The 14,025-nt window shown below is 27.9% G+C and overlaps 1 protein-coding gene across 1 annotated transcript; it reads left to right on the top strand.

Moving 5' to 3' along the window:
- Window positions 1–1,850: 1,850 nt before the first annotated feature.
- On the top strand, window positions 1,851–7,623 carry LOC111028734. Its single transcript, XM_022307475.1, has 4 exons — window positions 1,851–2,080; window positions 2,142–2,399; window positions 6,063–6,296; window positions 7,370–7,623. Exons 1-4 carry the CDS (start codon window positions 1,982–1,984, stop codon window positions 7,487–7,489), a joined length of 711 nt encoding a protein of 236 aa, XP_022163167.1. The 5' UTR covers window positions 1,851–1,981; the 3' UTR covers window positions 7,490–7,623.
- Window positions 7,624–14,025: the final 6,402 nt, after the last annotated feature.

Raw genomic sequence — 14,025 nt, 5'->3', positions numbered from 1 at the left:
TGATCAAAATATTGTTTTATTGAAATGCACCGTATTTATGTTTTATAAAATACCAACAAGTTAACCCAATGGTGGAACAAGCAACCAACTGATGAGAAAATAAATACTCGCATTCAAATATAAACTATACATTTAGGCCACTATAAGCTTAGTATCTTATGCTATAGCTCCGCAAATATGAAATAGGTAAAGCTTTGTTAAAAAAAATCAATAATAATAATTAACTCGTAGACTCAACTAGTCCATAATATCCACCTCAAACTTATAACTTATAAGTGTAAGGTTAGAAAAAAATAATTCTACATTTCGGTTATAATTTGTAAAACATATTTTGTACCATTCTTAGTATTTGATAGGTACTTAAAAATGTAACGAGTGAGGGAAAACGTATACTACATTAATACAAGGTCAAAAATGCATTGTAATACAATATATAACATCAAAATACATGCATTACATTATTTAACATATTGTGTACAGTAATAAAAGAATTTCTAAAACTAAAAATAGCATATTTATAGTACGCTACGTTTAATTATAATAATGTAATATACGTGTACCAGGTACCTGCAATATCATATCAGTTTGTTTTAGAAAGCTCATCGAAATAAAAATGTTTTTGTAAATACTTTAATACATAATAACAATTTTTTTTTAATATTAATTACTAAGCTAGTGTCACATTGAAATAGTAACGACCAAAGTAATAAAGTGCTGAGAGTAACTCGTATAAATGATAAAGTAAAGATTTAACTATCTATGAAAAATAATGTGTGTTAATAAAAATGCAAGAAAACTTAAGATTTTTCAATTCAATTTGTATTTAAATGCATCGTTGAAGTAAATACCTATATTTTAGTACAAATTAAACCTGAATATATAACGTATTTATTTTTTACATTAAATAGGGCGTATAATAATATATTGATAAAAAATAAAATTTGGACAATATACATTTATTTTATGGGTTTGTCTTTACTTGATTTTTCCTACTTTTTAAGATTAACTGGCTGTGAGGCCTGGTAAGACTTGTTCAATATTTTTTTCTGAATTATATGTTATGAATTTTACTGTTTTACCATATTCAATAATTTAGAATGAATTCTAATGCTTCACATAAGTTTATGCTATTGATGTTTATAAAATGAACATATATTTTTAGTTTTGAAAATTTTTTAATAATATAATATTATTTATATTATTGTGATTTGTGTACTATCGTGGTATTTGATCAAATTAAATTAACCTTTTTTTTTTATAAGTTTTGAGAAAAACAGTACAGTGTACATGAAAAAGTTGCTGAAAATTCATAAAACATGTCGAGATTGTTTACAACATTGTATTTTTTATAAAAAATAAAAAAATAAGGAATGTTATATTTGCGATTAAAAATTTGTAAACGGTACATTTTCTGAGTATTGACAGAGTCCAATTAAACTGTAATCCCTGATTGAATAAAAAAATTAATAAAAAGAGGTTTTTACATTCATTAAAACATATCGTAAAATATTTATTATATATGTATATACTCGTATTTTAAATAGAATATTAGTATCTATTTTGATCAGGAGCAAAGGAGATGTTAAATGAAAAAAATAAATATAAAATCAAGAACCGCTGTTTTGTAATTATAGTGTGTAATATTCTTGTTTGTATTTTCGCTCCGTAGATTCCAAGAAGAGCATTTTTATGCGTTTTATACATTTATGTGTGTACATAATAATATTGTAATATCGTTTTGGTTGTATAATTTTTCAATTACTCTTGCAAATCGCAATCACTCTCACCTGTGGAAGTGGCTTATTCATTGGCTTATGTTATAAACTAATGAACACCGTTGCAAGAATTTAAAGAGTGCATTTACAGTTAAATCGGATGAAAAGATAATTATGCATAAAACAAGTTCCGAAATCACAGAACTGTTTACCACTGACAGGTGAGTACTAGCCTGAGAATCGTTATAAATATCGTATACTTACGTATGATGCACAACAACAACATTGTTTATTGGGTCGTGTCGACTACCTACAGATTCGATGACGTGTTTGGTATCGTCGTGAAAGTAACATTATTATCAGAAGTAATTCTTATGCATATTAAATATATATAATTTATTGATACGTTACTTACACAAATTTCAGATGACAAATTCTTTCGATACGACTAATCGTTCGGATTTTACATGGCCTTTCTTGGCGGAGAGACAGCGGATTTTTGACTGGGACCGATACGAATTCAAAGCCGTAGCAGAACATTCACATTTTCTGCCACCACAGTCGTTTCAAAACGTAGAGACACTCAAAACGATACCGTACTCACAAAGATTGCCTTTTGATTTCGATTGCCATCCGAAACCTATTTTGAGTAGCCAGCAACCTATCAATCATTATCCCTCCGAGGTATTCCAAACATATAATATTATAATAATCCGAGAAACGTAACTGTCAGGTAAGTTACTCAACTAGAATGCACTGACTGCCGCAGTTGTATAATTATTTAATATAGGTACGTGCTGACACCAAATTACGTATTTAACAATTAATTGAAAATTTTAATTAATTAACGCCACCGTCGTCGCTTGGTTTAATATCTCCTTAATATTCTCATGTTGTAGCTTTTGGCCATTAAGAAACATCTAGGTCTGCCTCTAGTGTCCAAATCTATTCCCATCCATCTATCTATTTATCTAACTTACATAATCCAATCGCATTGTAATATTTTCTAAGTTTTATGTTTATTGTATTATAGAGTACAACCTATTGTACCTTTTTCAAATGTATTTTGTTACATATTTAAATATCTTACTTTTACAAAAGCCATCATGTTCGGTTATGTAGCTCTACACTATCCCTTAGGTAAAGATTAAAATTAATTTAATCTTCTGTTTATTTTTACAAAATAAAATAAATTGTTTCAAATTTAGCTCAAAATTATAAGTACTAAAACATTTAATCATATGTTCTAGGTTATTTCTTATATTCTATTTTATTAAATTATTAAAATATACATTAAATATATCAATAGTTAAACCTGAAAATAAATCAATATACGAATTCCATACCTCTATTCATAGGGCAATTTCGGCCATAATTGGTAGACTGGAATGGTACCTACATAAAAAGTGCTTAGTTGTCTATACTACAACGATTAGGAACCAGAAAGCTCAAGCTTGAAAGTAGTTCTGGACAATAAACTTCTCCATTAAGTAGATTAAAAATGAAACAGAGATCTAACATTTTCCTATGTGTCTTCAACGATTTCATGGATATAATAGTGGCTGTTAAGACAAGTGAGGTTGAGGTTGAATGTCACAGTTAAAAGACGAAAGTTTCAAAAAAGATTATGTATCGATTTTATTGTTTGAATTGGGCCTACTCTACTAGGTGACCAACCTATAGAGCTGCAATTCAAAATTGACCGTACATATGACTATATGGGCAATAGAGTGATTTTAATGCATATGGATTATTAAAACTTTTACAGCTTTGATTTATAAAACCTAGCATAAAAGAAGCTTTGTTTTTAATATTTAAATAATGTTCATTAAATGATAGAAATGCATCAAAGATTAGACTTAGGACCTAGGGCATTATTCTTATTTATGCGATTGAGTTCAGAATCATTTAAATACTAGTTATAAAGATATGATTTTCATTTTTATAACTGTAATTTGTATGCAATTATTATACTTAAAATTGAAATAAAAAATCTATTGATAAATAATATTAATTATTCTTGTGATCAGTACGAGCTACAGTGATTACTGATTAGTCTTGAATACAATATTATCAAAATGTTGTTATATATAATATAGGTTAAAAGAAATTTACCATTAAATATACAAATTTTGTATATTTTAATATTTATTAATCTCGATGAGTGTATATTTTAACATGTAATTAAATTAAGTTCGGTATACTTACCTATTTACTATTAAAAACATTTGGTTACGAAAGTGATGTGATGGATTTGTTTTATATTTTTTGTTTCACTTGACAGAATCGCAACTTAAAATCTATGACATTTTAAGCAAACAATATTAGGTTTTACATATTATCATAATACCCACTGGTTTTTTCTTTTTTTCAATAGACAAGCATTCAATTTAAATGCGTTTTGAATAAGCTATCAAATGTTAAACGTAGATACTTTTATTTAACAATTTACAAAAGTTATAAATTACGATTATTTTCTTAAAAACTATTGAGTAAATAGAGATAACGTTTTGTTTTGATTTTTTTTTAAGTCCATGACGATCCCATTCAGGTTCAATTACAGAGTTATAGTCTACAGATTTAGGAGTTGAACGATTTCATCGCGTGAGACATACAGATAAAACAAGATATATCGCGTGGTCTAAGGCCATTTCCGATATTATATTCTTCGAAACACTTTGGTCATAGTGCTGTATCTGCCGTGATTACATTTTTATTGAGTTTGAACGTATATTATTTCAAGGGAATCGAATTCACTTCGAATTATTAACTTCGAGGTTTCACCAACTGTATTTATCTTGTTATTTTAAATTAGGGTTACCGTAAATCAACACCACAGAGTTTCGATTGGCGTGTAATAAATTATATCAATTTCATCGAATTTCGCAGATAATTTATTGTATACTAATAATATTAAAAAACGAAAAATGAATTATCCAATCTAAGCAAGTTTATAAGTAAGTATTTATGGGTCTTTCGGAGTCTCCACATATCTGAATCCTGTCTTACACATTTTAATATATGATTATTATTAAATATAACGTAATGCAATGTAATATGGTCCATATTATAATATTATATATTGCTTTGACTAACACAAAATACCAATAGTATCTTTATGTTCTAGGTAGAGATATATTATTTAAAAGCACGTAGGATAAATAATGAAATTATTTTTTAGCAATTTCACTTCATAGAACACTTTTGTGTATTTTCATACATTTGTGGATGAGATGTGCAATTTTCCAGAATTAAATAAATACTTTGTATTAAATGAGGAATGGAAAATATTATTTACTCAAAAATTGAATCTGTTGACAAAATTAAACAATCCAAAAGTATGATATTCATACGTTGTTTCAATATTAAACTACAAAATATGATTTTTTTATTCTTGGAGAAGTCACGAAATCTGTTATCATTTGGCAGGCACTCTGATTTGGGTTATCTAGTACAGAAGTACGTATCATTCCAAGTATGCATGTTGTATTTAAACATTTCAAACCCACCATAACGGAAACAGCGCATTTTTTTATTGCAGAAACCTTTTTTTATAATTATTTTCGGTTCCTTATGAAATGTTATCGGTTACCCGAGAAACGCACACATGCACAACGCCAACACTAGTTTGAATTGACTTTGCTAGAGTTCAGTTGCCAATAAGAGAAACGTAGCCAACAAAATCCTTCTTGATTGTCTGCTATTATATAAGCGAGAAAGAATCCTTGAGATAGTATCGAAAGGATGGATTTGGCCTCGTAGACCACCATTGTATCTGACTAACTTATACACGGGAAAATATTTGCAAATTAAATTATTCTTTTTTTTTCATCATGCAATAACTAGGTATCCGTACTAATATTCTCTGTTACCACAAGCTGTGTTGCCAATGAGCCCCCTACAAGGATATGATGCGGATTGCCAACGTAGAACCATTTTTCTCCTCTTTATAACTGATTATTAATAAAATAATATTAAAATAAACAAATTTTATAGGTAAAAATAAACATATTTAAGTTGCATCTACTATTACGTCGTTTATGCATATAAATGCGATTTTGTGATGTATTTTAGTATAAAATATTAAATAATAGTAGGTAGAATACCGTTTCCGTCAATATGCGCAGGATTAAACCTTTATCTACAATCTACATAGTTATTTATTCTTGGGTTAACCACTATCATGTAGTGTTGCTACGCTCTTATATACACGTATATATGGAAGAAAATCGGCCCGAACTCAAAACGCACAAAAGGTCGTATGTGTAATGCGTTTATAGAATATAATATTATATTATGTACACGTTGTAAATGGTAGGTAGTCTATAAATTTGCATGGTTTTACAGAAAGTGATTGAGTACGATAAAGATAAAGCAGATGCAAGATCGAATATTCTGAGGACGAGACCCAGAGTTTTCAAGTGTCCTCAGATCAGTCTCGATGATGTATCGGCTGACAGGCGGGATATGGTGTGCACCTTCGTGTACAGCACTTCAAAAACAATGAGTGAACTAACTTCTGGCGTGCCAGAGGGTCGTCCGATTCCCGTCGACATACCGTCAAAACCATTCGCAGACCCGGTAAAATAATTACGTTTTTTACCCTTCGTCGCCACAATAAAATGAATATTATTAATTATTATGATTTACATCATCATGCATGTTGGTAATAATTAATCGACACTGCGTTTTAAGCAAATATATACGATATATACCTATTCTTTTGCAAATACCGGCACAGATTTGTAATATTGTATTGTATTTATGTATTATACGGGTAGTATAACGGTCGTTTTGCTCACACATTGATCCAGTGGTGGCCACTGTAATACCCGCTGGATAGACCTTAAAGTAGCAGTTTGAAAAAAATCTGCGCATGCGCCATTTACAGCGATACCATCACACTGCAGCTATAATGAAACATATCTAATGTTATATACTATCGGATGAAATAGCTGTACGTCAACCCTCCATCGGAACTCACGTTAGCCGCGGCGGGTTTAATCAAATCGATTAATTCTCAGCAGAACGCACAGAAATAATTTCATCTCTCTGTGCATTTCCCCCTTCCCGCCCTCTAAATTTTAAATTATTATAGTGATAACACTTTAGATTGCATTGGAATTTAAAACGGAAAATAATAAGGTCGGTTGCTTTTATTATAAATCAAAAGTTAATTTGGTTTTAAAATGTGTATACTGGTGAGAGGAAATATTTTTTTCCTAGCATGATAAATGTGGACTTTGTAATAATATATTATATAATATAGTGCTTACCTAAAGTATGAAATAATAGGAACAATTTGTAAATATCTATGTAATTGTCCATTTTCTTATACTGCATATAAAAATGATTGAAAGCTATTTCAGCAGTATAAATCATAATTCAATACAACATTATTCATGATTAAACATTGACTTACCAACTTGCTTAACATATGATGTTTTTTTTAAAAATTAATTTACTTTTATATAATAATGTATACAGTATTATAGTACTTAGTTTACAACGAGTAATGCTCGTATTATTCTAATATCATAATATACACTTAGTCACATCTAATTCTAAATTGCAATTATCAATACATTTTAACGAATAAATTTAATATCATGTGTATATATTTATGCGAAACATTTTGTTTGTTGTGTGTTAAGGGCAAATTCCAAAAACAGCCATTATATAAGACCATAAATCCTGCTAAAAATTGGCGGCGTGTCAGCATTGAATGGGATGAAACGCAGAGACGTATTTTCGGTGGACGGTCTATAAACTGATAATTATTAAATTATAGTTAAATTGCTTGTGTTTTATTGAAATGTGGTGTATTTATTTAATAAATTATATTGCGAATGGTTTAGATTTTATAAGCACGTAAAAATACCAACTACCAACTAAGTATGATTTTCTATTTATAATAGTACTATATAAAGAACTTATTAATATAAAATAATGATAAAACCTTTGTTTATTTTTATTATCATTCAGTGAAATCTCCTCTAACGGACACCTCTAAACAGCGAACACTACAAAATAGTGGATTTTTTTGGGAACAAACTATTAACTTCTGGGAATGCGGACACCTCCGACAAAATACCAGTGACCAAAAGTGTCCGGTATTTAGAGGTTTTACTGTATCTATTATAAATTTACATATAATATTAAAAATTACACACTAAAATGATTACAATACCTCGTTGGACATTTAATCTTCAGTTGTACCTATTGTTATTAATATTTAGTTGTAACTTAAAGTTTAGAATTAAAATAAGAATAAAATATACTTTATAGTAGGTAAGAATTGTTTTGTTGTTTAATTCATCATTGCAGTAACATGATGTTGTAACAATGTAATAAAATATGTAGGTAACTATAGACAAATTAATTAGTTTAATTAAATATTATGTTACTTTTCTCTTATATACATTTGTAATATATTTGAATAACCTCTTCAGCCTTAATTAAGCAATAACTATGCCGATAAAATAAGATAAAATCGTTTTTTTCAATGTATAATATTCATAATACACAATATATCCAATCAGTGGTGACACAAACAATAATGATTACTAATTTTTTGTTAAAAAAAATAAAACATATTTACCATTTATTCTGAGGCTAAAACCCCTATATGTTCGTATATGCATACTGATATTATTGCTTAACTAATCCACAAGGTGCAAATTCACAATTCCGGGCATATATACCATATACGTCTACCACCTGTACCTTTATTTTATAAATTACTCACGAGAGTAAAATTAGTCAGTTTCACTTCGCTGCTGTACATTGTTGCTTATTCTTAATGTAAAAATGTAAAATATTAATTTGTATTTATTATTCATTTATTATAATACTTTTAGGTAATAGATAATATTTATATGTAATCATTTTACATACATGTATATTGTATTATTGATTATGTATTAATATAGCATTGTCGTAGGTAAGACAATAATAATATAAAATTACCAGGAGATTTGCAATATTATGACTATAAAAAAAAAGGCCACACGTTAATATCTTTTTTGAGGTATGCACTGACAAATACAACAGTTTAAACTTTAATTCATACAATGATTTAATATAATAGTGTTCTGACGCATTAATGTGTTAACTGGACGACATTGAAATTTTATCGAAGAAAATGAAATATTTGTTAAAATTATAACTATTTATTTTCAATATTTTGACATATTGTTTTGAAGTATATTATGGTTTCAACTACCCATATTTGTATGTAGATGGTGCCATGGTGGATAACGGATAATATCCCCATATCCCATTATATAAATATGCAACTAGTTGTGGTGTGTTTGTAATTAGTACCTATCTAGTCAGGGTTATTTAGCGTACCCGTCAGAGTGAAATATAATTCTCGATTTATATTTTACTTAATCTTGGTTACCTATTACTTATTAGTAAGTTATTATTTATTACCATTTCTCATGTAATATCACGTATCTTTTGAATTGGTTTAATTACGTAGCATTTAAACAACAACCTTGTTGATAATTAGTGTTGTGCCATCATTTAAAGTTTAATTATAATTTATCGAATATACATGTAGTACCTATATTACAGGCGTGTCTACTATATGTGTTTGCCATCACTTATAATTTATAAATGTGTTATACATGTGTGCGTCACCGCTGTTGAGTTAAATTAGATAATTTTAATCCATCCGTCTATATTGTATTTCATTTACAAATATTGTGAATAATTAGCATTTGGCAGCTACGCCAATATGTGAACATTGGTAGGTAGGTATATTGTTATGATTATTTGAACTTTAATTATGATATTATCAATATTGGTATAAGCTCGAAACACGCACATTTTGCCATTTTGGATCAAAGCTTCTGGCTTTGTTAGTATTTGGCATATGATGTGAATATATTATAGGAATTATGATAGTACTATGCTGCGCATTGGTGAAATGTGAGTACCTAACCATAAAATTAAAAAAAATATAAAAACTTAAAATTTTGATTCGTGGGGCGACTGCAAAATTGATTTGGCCCATGATTGGAACAAATATTTCCAATACGTCATCGTAAAGACAAACAAAATTCGATAAATTGAGCCCCATTAAGATGATTATGTGTGCAGCATACGTTGCCTCACAAATGTAGGTATACGAAAAAATCAATTTCTATTTAGTAGAATCTATTTTGTGTTGTTAGTCTTAATATTATACAGTCAATTTAACTATTATCAAATTATTTAAATTTAAGAATGTTATCTGTGTTCTTTCGTCAGTATTTTGGTGTTTCAATTCTAAACCGAATTATATAACTTTATAAGTATGTAAAATATTATAATTTTAAAAGGCTCATTACTCATTTTAAAATTAAAATACAAAAAAAAAAACTGACGATAAAACACAGCTGATAAGTGATAATATTCTTACCTTAACATTTTATAATAATTAAATCTGCTATAATATTTAACAATATAAAATGGATTCTGCCGTGAGTAAATTTGATATTTGATATGTTGTACTTTTTATGACGGAAACAACACATGCAGCTGGCCATCACGTTCTCTTTTCATAAAATAGCTCAAATTGATTGTCTGCTAACACTAATTACTATAATCAGTGATAACTGAGTTTAAATTACAATATACATATACTTAACCATGCAATGTACGATATAAATATATGCTACACTCAATTGAGTATCTATTAGGTCTTATGGTATCTATATCTAAGTACAATGAAATAAACTAATCGTTTTTAACATATTTTTCTTCAAAATTGAAATACCTAAGTGAAGAAAATTATTAAATGTGTTCGACTTAATTAATTTAAATATGTCCACTTTGTACCCAAACATTATACAACTATATCAATTAATTTAGTTTAGGTATTTAGATTTTTAAGTGTTCTACAAAATAAAATATTCCTTTGACTTAAAAGATCGATTCATTGCTTTAATCAAAAGTCAGTCACAATTTTCTGTTTCAAAATAATCGGGGAAAACAAAAATGAATTAATGAAAAAAATAATCTTTCACGCAAAACCAGTTTTTGACGGAATCGAATTTTAATTTTTTGTTTTAATTAAAAAATTAAAAACTGTAGAATGTTCTGTACAGATCAAATATTTCATGTAGTATTTATATTTAATTTTTAAATACGTGATATACCTATATTTTAAAATATTTTGGATGTTTTTAATTAATATAATATTTTATAGTCTATAAACATTTTAAATTTAGGTTTCGTTTATTTGTATTATTTACATTTTTTTTATTTTTATTATTTTTTTTTTTATTTAAGAAACTTGGTGAAAACCATTAGTTGTTTATTTATATTTATATTGTTTAAGTAAAAAAAAACTTGAGAGAAGGTAGTAGAAGGTTACTCATAAGTTTATTTTACACCAAATACACAAACTCAAAAATAAACAGTTATATTTTTTATTATAAGAGTTTAAATTTCAAATTTAAATTTACAAAATTCGCAAATTATTTTGCCGTTTAAAATTAACATTTGAATTTTTAATAATTAATAAGGCTGGACAATTTAATATTAGGTTTCTTACAATATGTATATATTATATTACATTTTAAACGAAAAATATCAATGAAGTATATTTATTTTGTTGCAATTCATATAGTATTATTCGCAGGGTCATGCAATTGTTCACTACTATACGTATTATATTATTATTTACTATACAAAATTATACTTCAAAAATGTTTAAATTAGTTTTAAGTCATTTTTATACAATTCTATTTTTACCATTCTACTGTATGGATGAATTATTAGTAAAGACATAGACAACGGGGTAATATTATAATGATAATTTAAGTAGAAACAAATAAAGTAGATTAAATAAATAAAATTGAATGATGAATGATAATAGTTATAATAACAATAAACAGAGCAATAGTTATATGAATTTATAAGTTAAAATCTAAATATTTAATCCATTCTATAGCTTCAGAGGTCCATTGAAGATATTTCAGAGCTTAACATTGCATTTTCTCTTTGGGTTGTCTCGTGTGGTATGCGATATATAATTTGGTTAGGGTCACCGCAGTCACTGTCGCTCGAATTATGAACAATGGCCCATTTGTGCATGAGCTTCCCACATCTTCCGTATCTTATTCGAATCCGGTTGTATGTGTTGATTTATATGTTAATAACAACTAGGTGGTAATATTATATGAAATCATTTTATAAGAATTATTATAAAATAATATGTATGCGATATTTTTTTTGACAAAAATTAGTTCAACCTTCAACCGACCTTACTAATATTTATACTAATATAAATATAAATTAAGTATACCAATATAAATATTATAAGTAACACTCTTAGAATAATTGCCTAACAAACCATTTTTTCCCAGAATTATATTTCGTGTGCAATAATTTATCATTGAATTCAAATTTAAAATGTAAAACATCCATTTCAGTTAGTGAACTCCTTACTAACGAGGTACACTCAACACCTTTCATGCAGTACAGCGAATTCCTCACTTTTTTTTTATTATAAAATATGTATTGTGGAAACCAATCTTCGAAAAAAATGTACGAAAAATATTTTTATAAGATTGAAACAAGGGAAGGTAATAAAATAGAATATTTAAATGCTGAAATATGGAAAATAACAACTCATTTTTACACACAATTCAAAATAAATATAAACCTTTTTTTTTTGTTTATTAAGTAAGACATTCCTAGCCAAGTAGGCTATCTACATCTACTGATAAATATAAACCTAATATATACTATAAAATACTATATGACTACTATATAATATAGACTAGTTTATTTTTACCTTGCGGATAATTATAGCCTAGTATATTTATACCCACCTAAAATTGTATTTTTACCGGGGGGTAAAAATATCCCAGTGTTAATTTACCGAAGGTAAAAATATCCTAGGATATATTTACCCCCCAGGGGATGTCAAAATATCCTTGTATATATTTGTTCCTGCTCCCCGGTAACTATAACCTAGGATATATTTACTTATTTTATTAACATATTACGTTTTTGAGGTATTTAGGCATCATACTTAAAATATATAGTATACATCTTTAAAATGTAAATGTATTTCAGAACGACGATAACCCTAGAAGTTGAGGCGTATATGTAAATAAAATAAAAATAATATTTTGATTAAGATAAACACAAAATGCACGGCTAATACTAAAGGTATATAAAAAAAGGTCTGTCTGATAAATTTAGAATGGAGTGCTGAATAAATTATTCAGATCTTCAAAACAAGAATATACATAAAAACATAAAAGAAAGAAATCACCCACTAGGAAATAATTGTCATAGATAAATACTAACCATTGAACACTATAATAATGCCGAATAATTCGGGTGTATTGAAAAAATAAAAATATTCCAAATCGATGTCAAACATTAAGTTGCACCTAGGATCAGGATGACTACTTAAATTGTATTTTATGGTAAATTAAACATATACAATTTTACAATAAAACAGTATTATTTTACGAGTCACTATTTTTTAGTTAATTATTGATTAGCTTTGAACAATGTAGCTTGCAGTACAGCCGTGCCCATGGGAAAATATTCGGGGGAAGGTTTAAATGTATAATTACTAATTACACAGCAGCATTTTGAAGGGACTTCGATTCTTTGATCCTTACAATAGAGCATTCCGGAGGAACTTATTAACTTACGAGTACCTACCTACAGTATAACTTGACACCATTTATCAAATGTTATTGTACAGGGAAGTTTTGTCTTAAACATTTTTTTTTGTCGATGCAATATTATTAACATTTAAAACATTGAACGTATTCTTAATTCTTATATTATGTTCTATGTTTGTACCTATAAATATATTATAATAATCAATTACGTTCACGACTGAACGGAAGTGATATTATTCGGGGGTAATTAAATAAATAACCAATACTTATTAATATATTATAATTATACGTTTCAATAAAGTCCATATTATTAAATTCGCATTGGTTTCGCGCGATGACGGGTACAACGCACACGGCGCGACTGTTATACTCTCCCGCTATGAATATATATATATATATATATAGTTTGTCACTCATTGCAGCGTGCTATTAATACTGAAAATTTACGGTCGAAAACGCGTAGGTATAGCGTCAGAAGTGCAAGTGCGCTTTAGTTATATGGCCATAAACATTTTGATGTGTGGGCAACACTCGGTACGGTTTAACAGTTAAAAACCTTTAGCCTGTATAATATTATTAATTATAATATAGATGTGTGAGAGTGAATGGTTTTGTGTACTTATTTTTATTGTGTACCTGTTACAAAGCCTATCAGTCGGGTTTGTACG

Source organism: Myzus persicae, unplaced genomic scaffold (assembly GCF_001856785.1).
Source record: "Myzus persicae strain clone G006 unplaced genomic scaffold, MPER_G0061.0, whole genome shotgun sequence".
NCBI lineage: Eukaryota > Metazoa > Arthropoda > Insecta > Hemiptera > Aphididae > Myzus > Myzus persicae.
Note: the sequence above shows the minus strand (reverse complement) of the source record. Positions and strands in the feature narration are given on the sequence as shown.

Excerpts from the sequence above, each read along its gene's own strand:
- LOC111028734 (XM_022307475.1), top strand. The coding sequence starts at position 1,982 with ATGATGCACAACAACAACATTGTTTATTGGGTCGTGTCGACTACCTAC. Across the intron at positions 2,400-6,062 it reads TCAATCATTATCCCTCCGAG|AAAGTGATTGAGTACGATAA; the intron begins GTATTCCAAACA and ends ATGGTTTTACAG. Across the intron at positions 6,297-7,369 it reads CAAAACCATTCGCAGACCCG|GGCAAATTCCAAAAACAGCC; the intron begins GTAAAATAATTA and ends TTGTGTGTTAAG.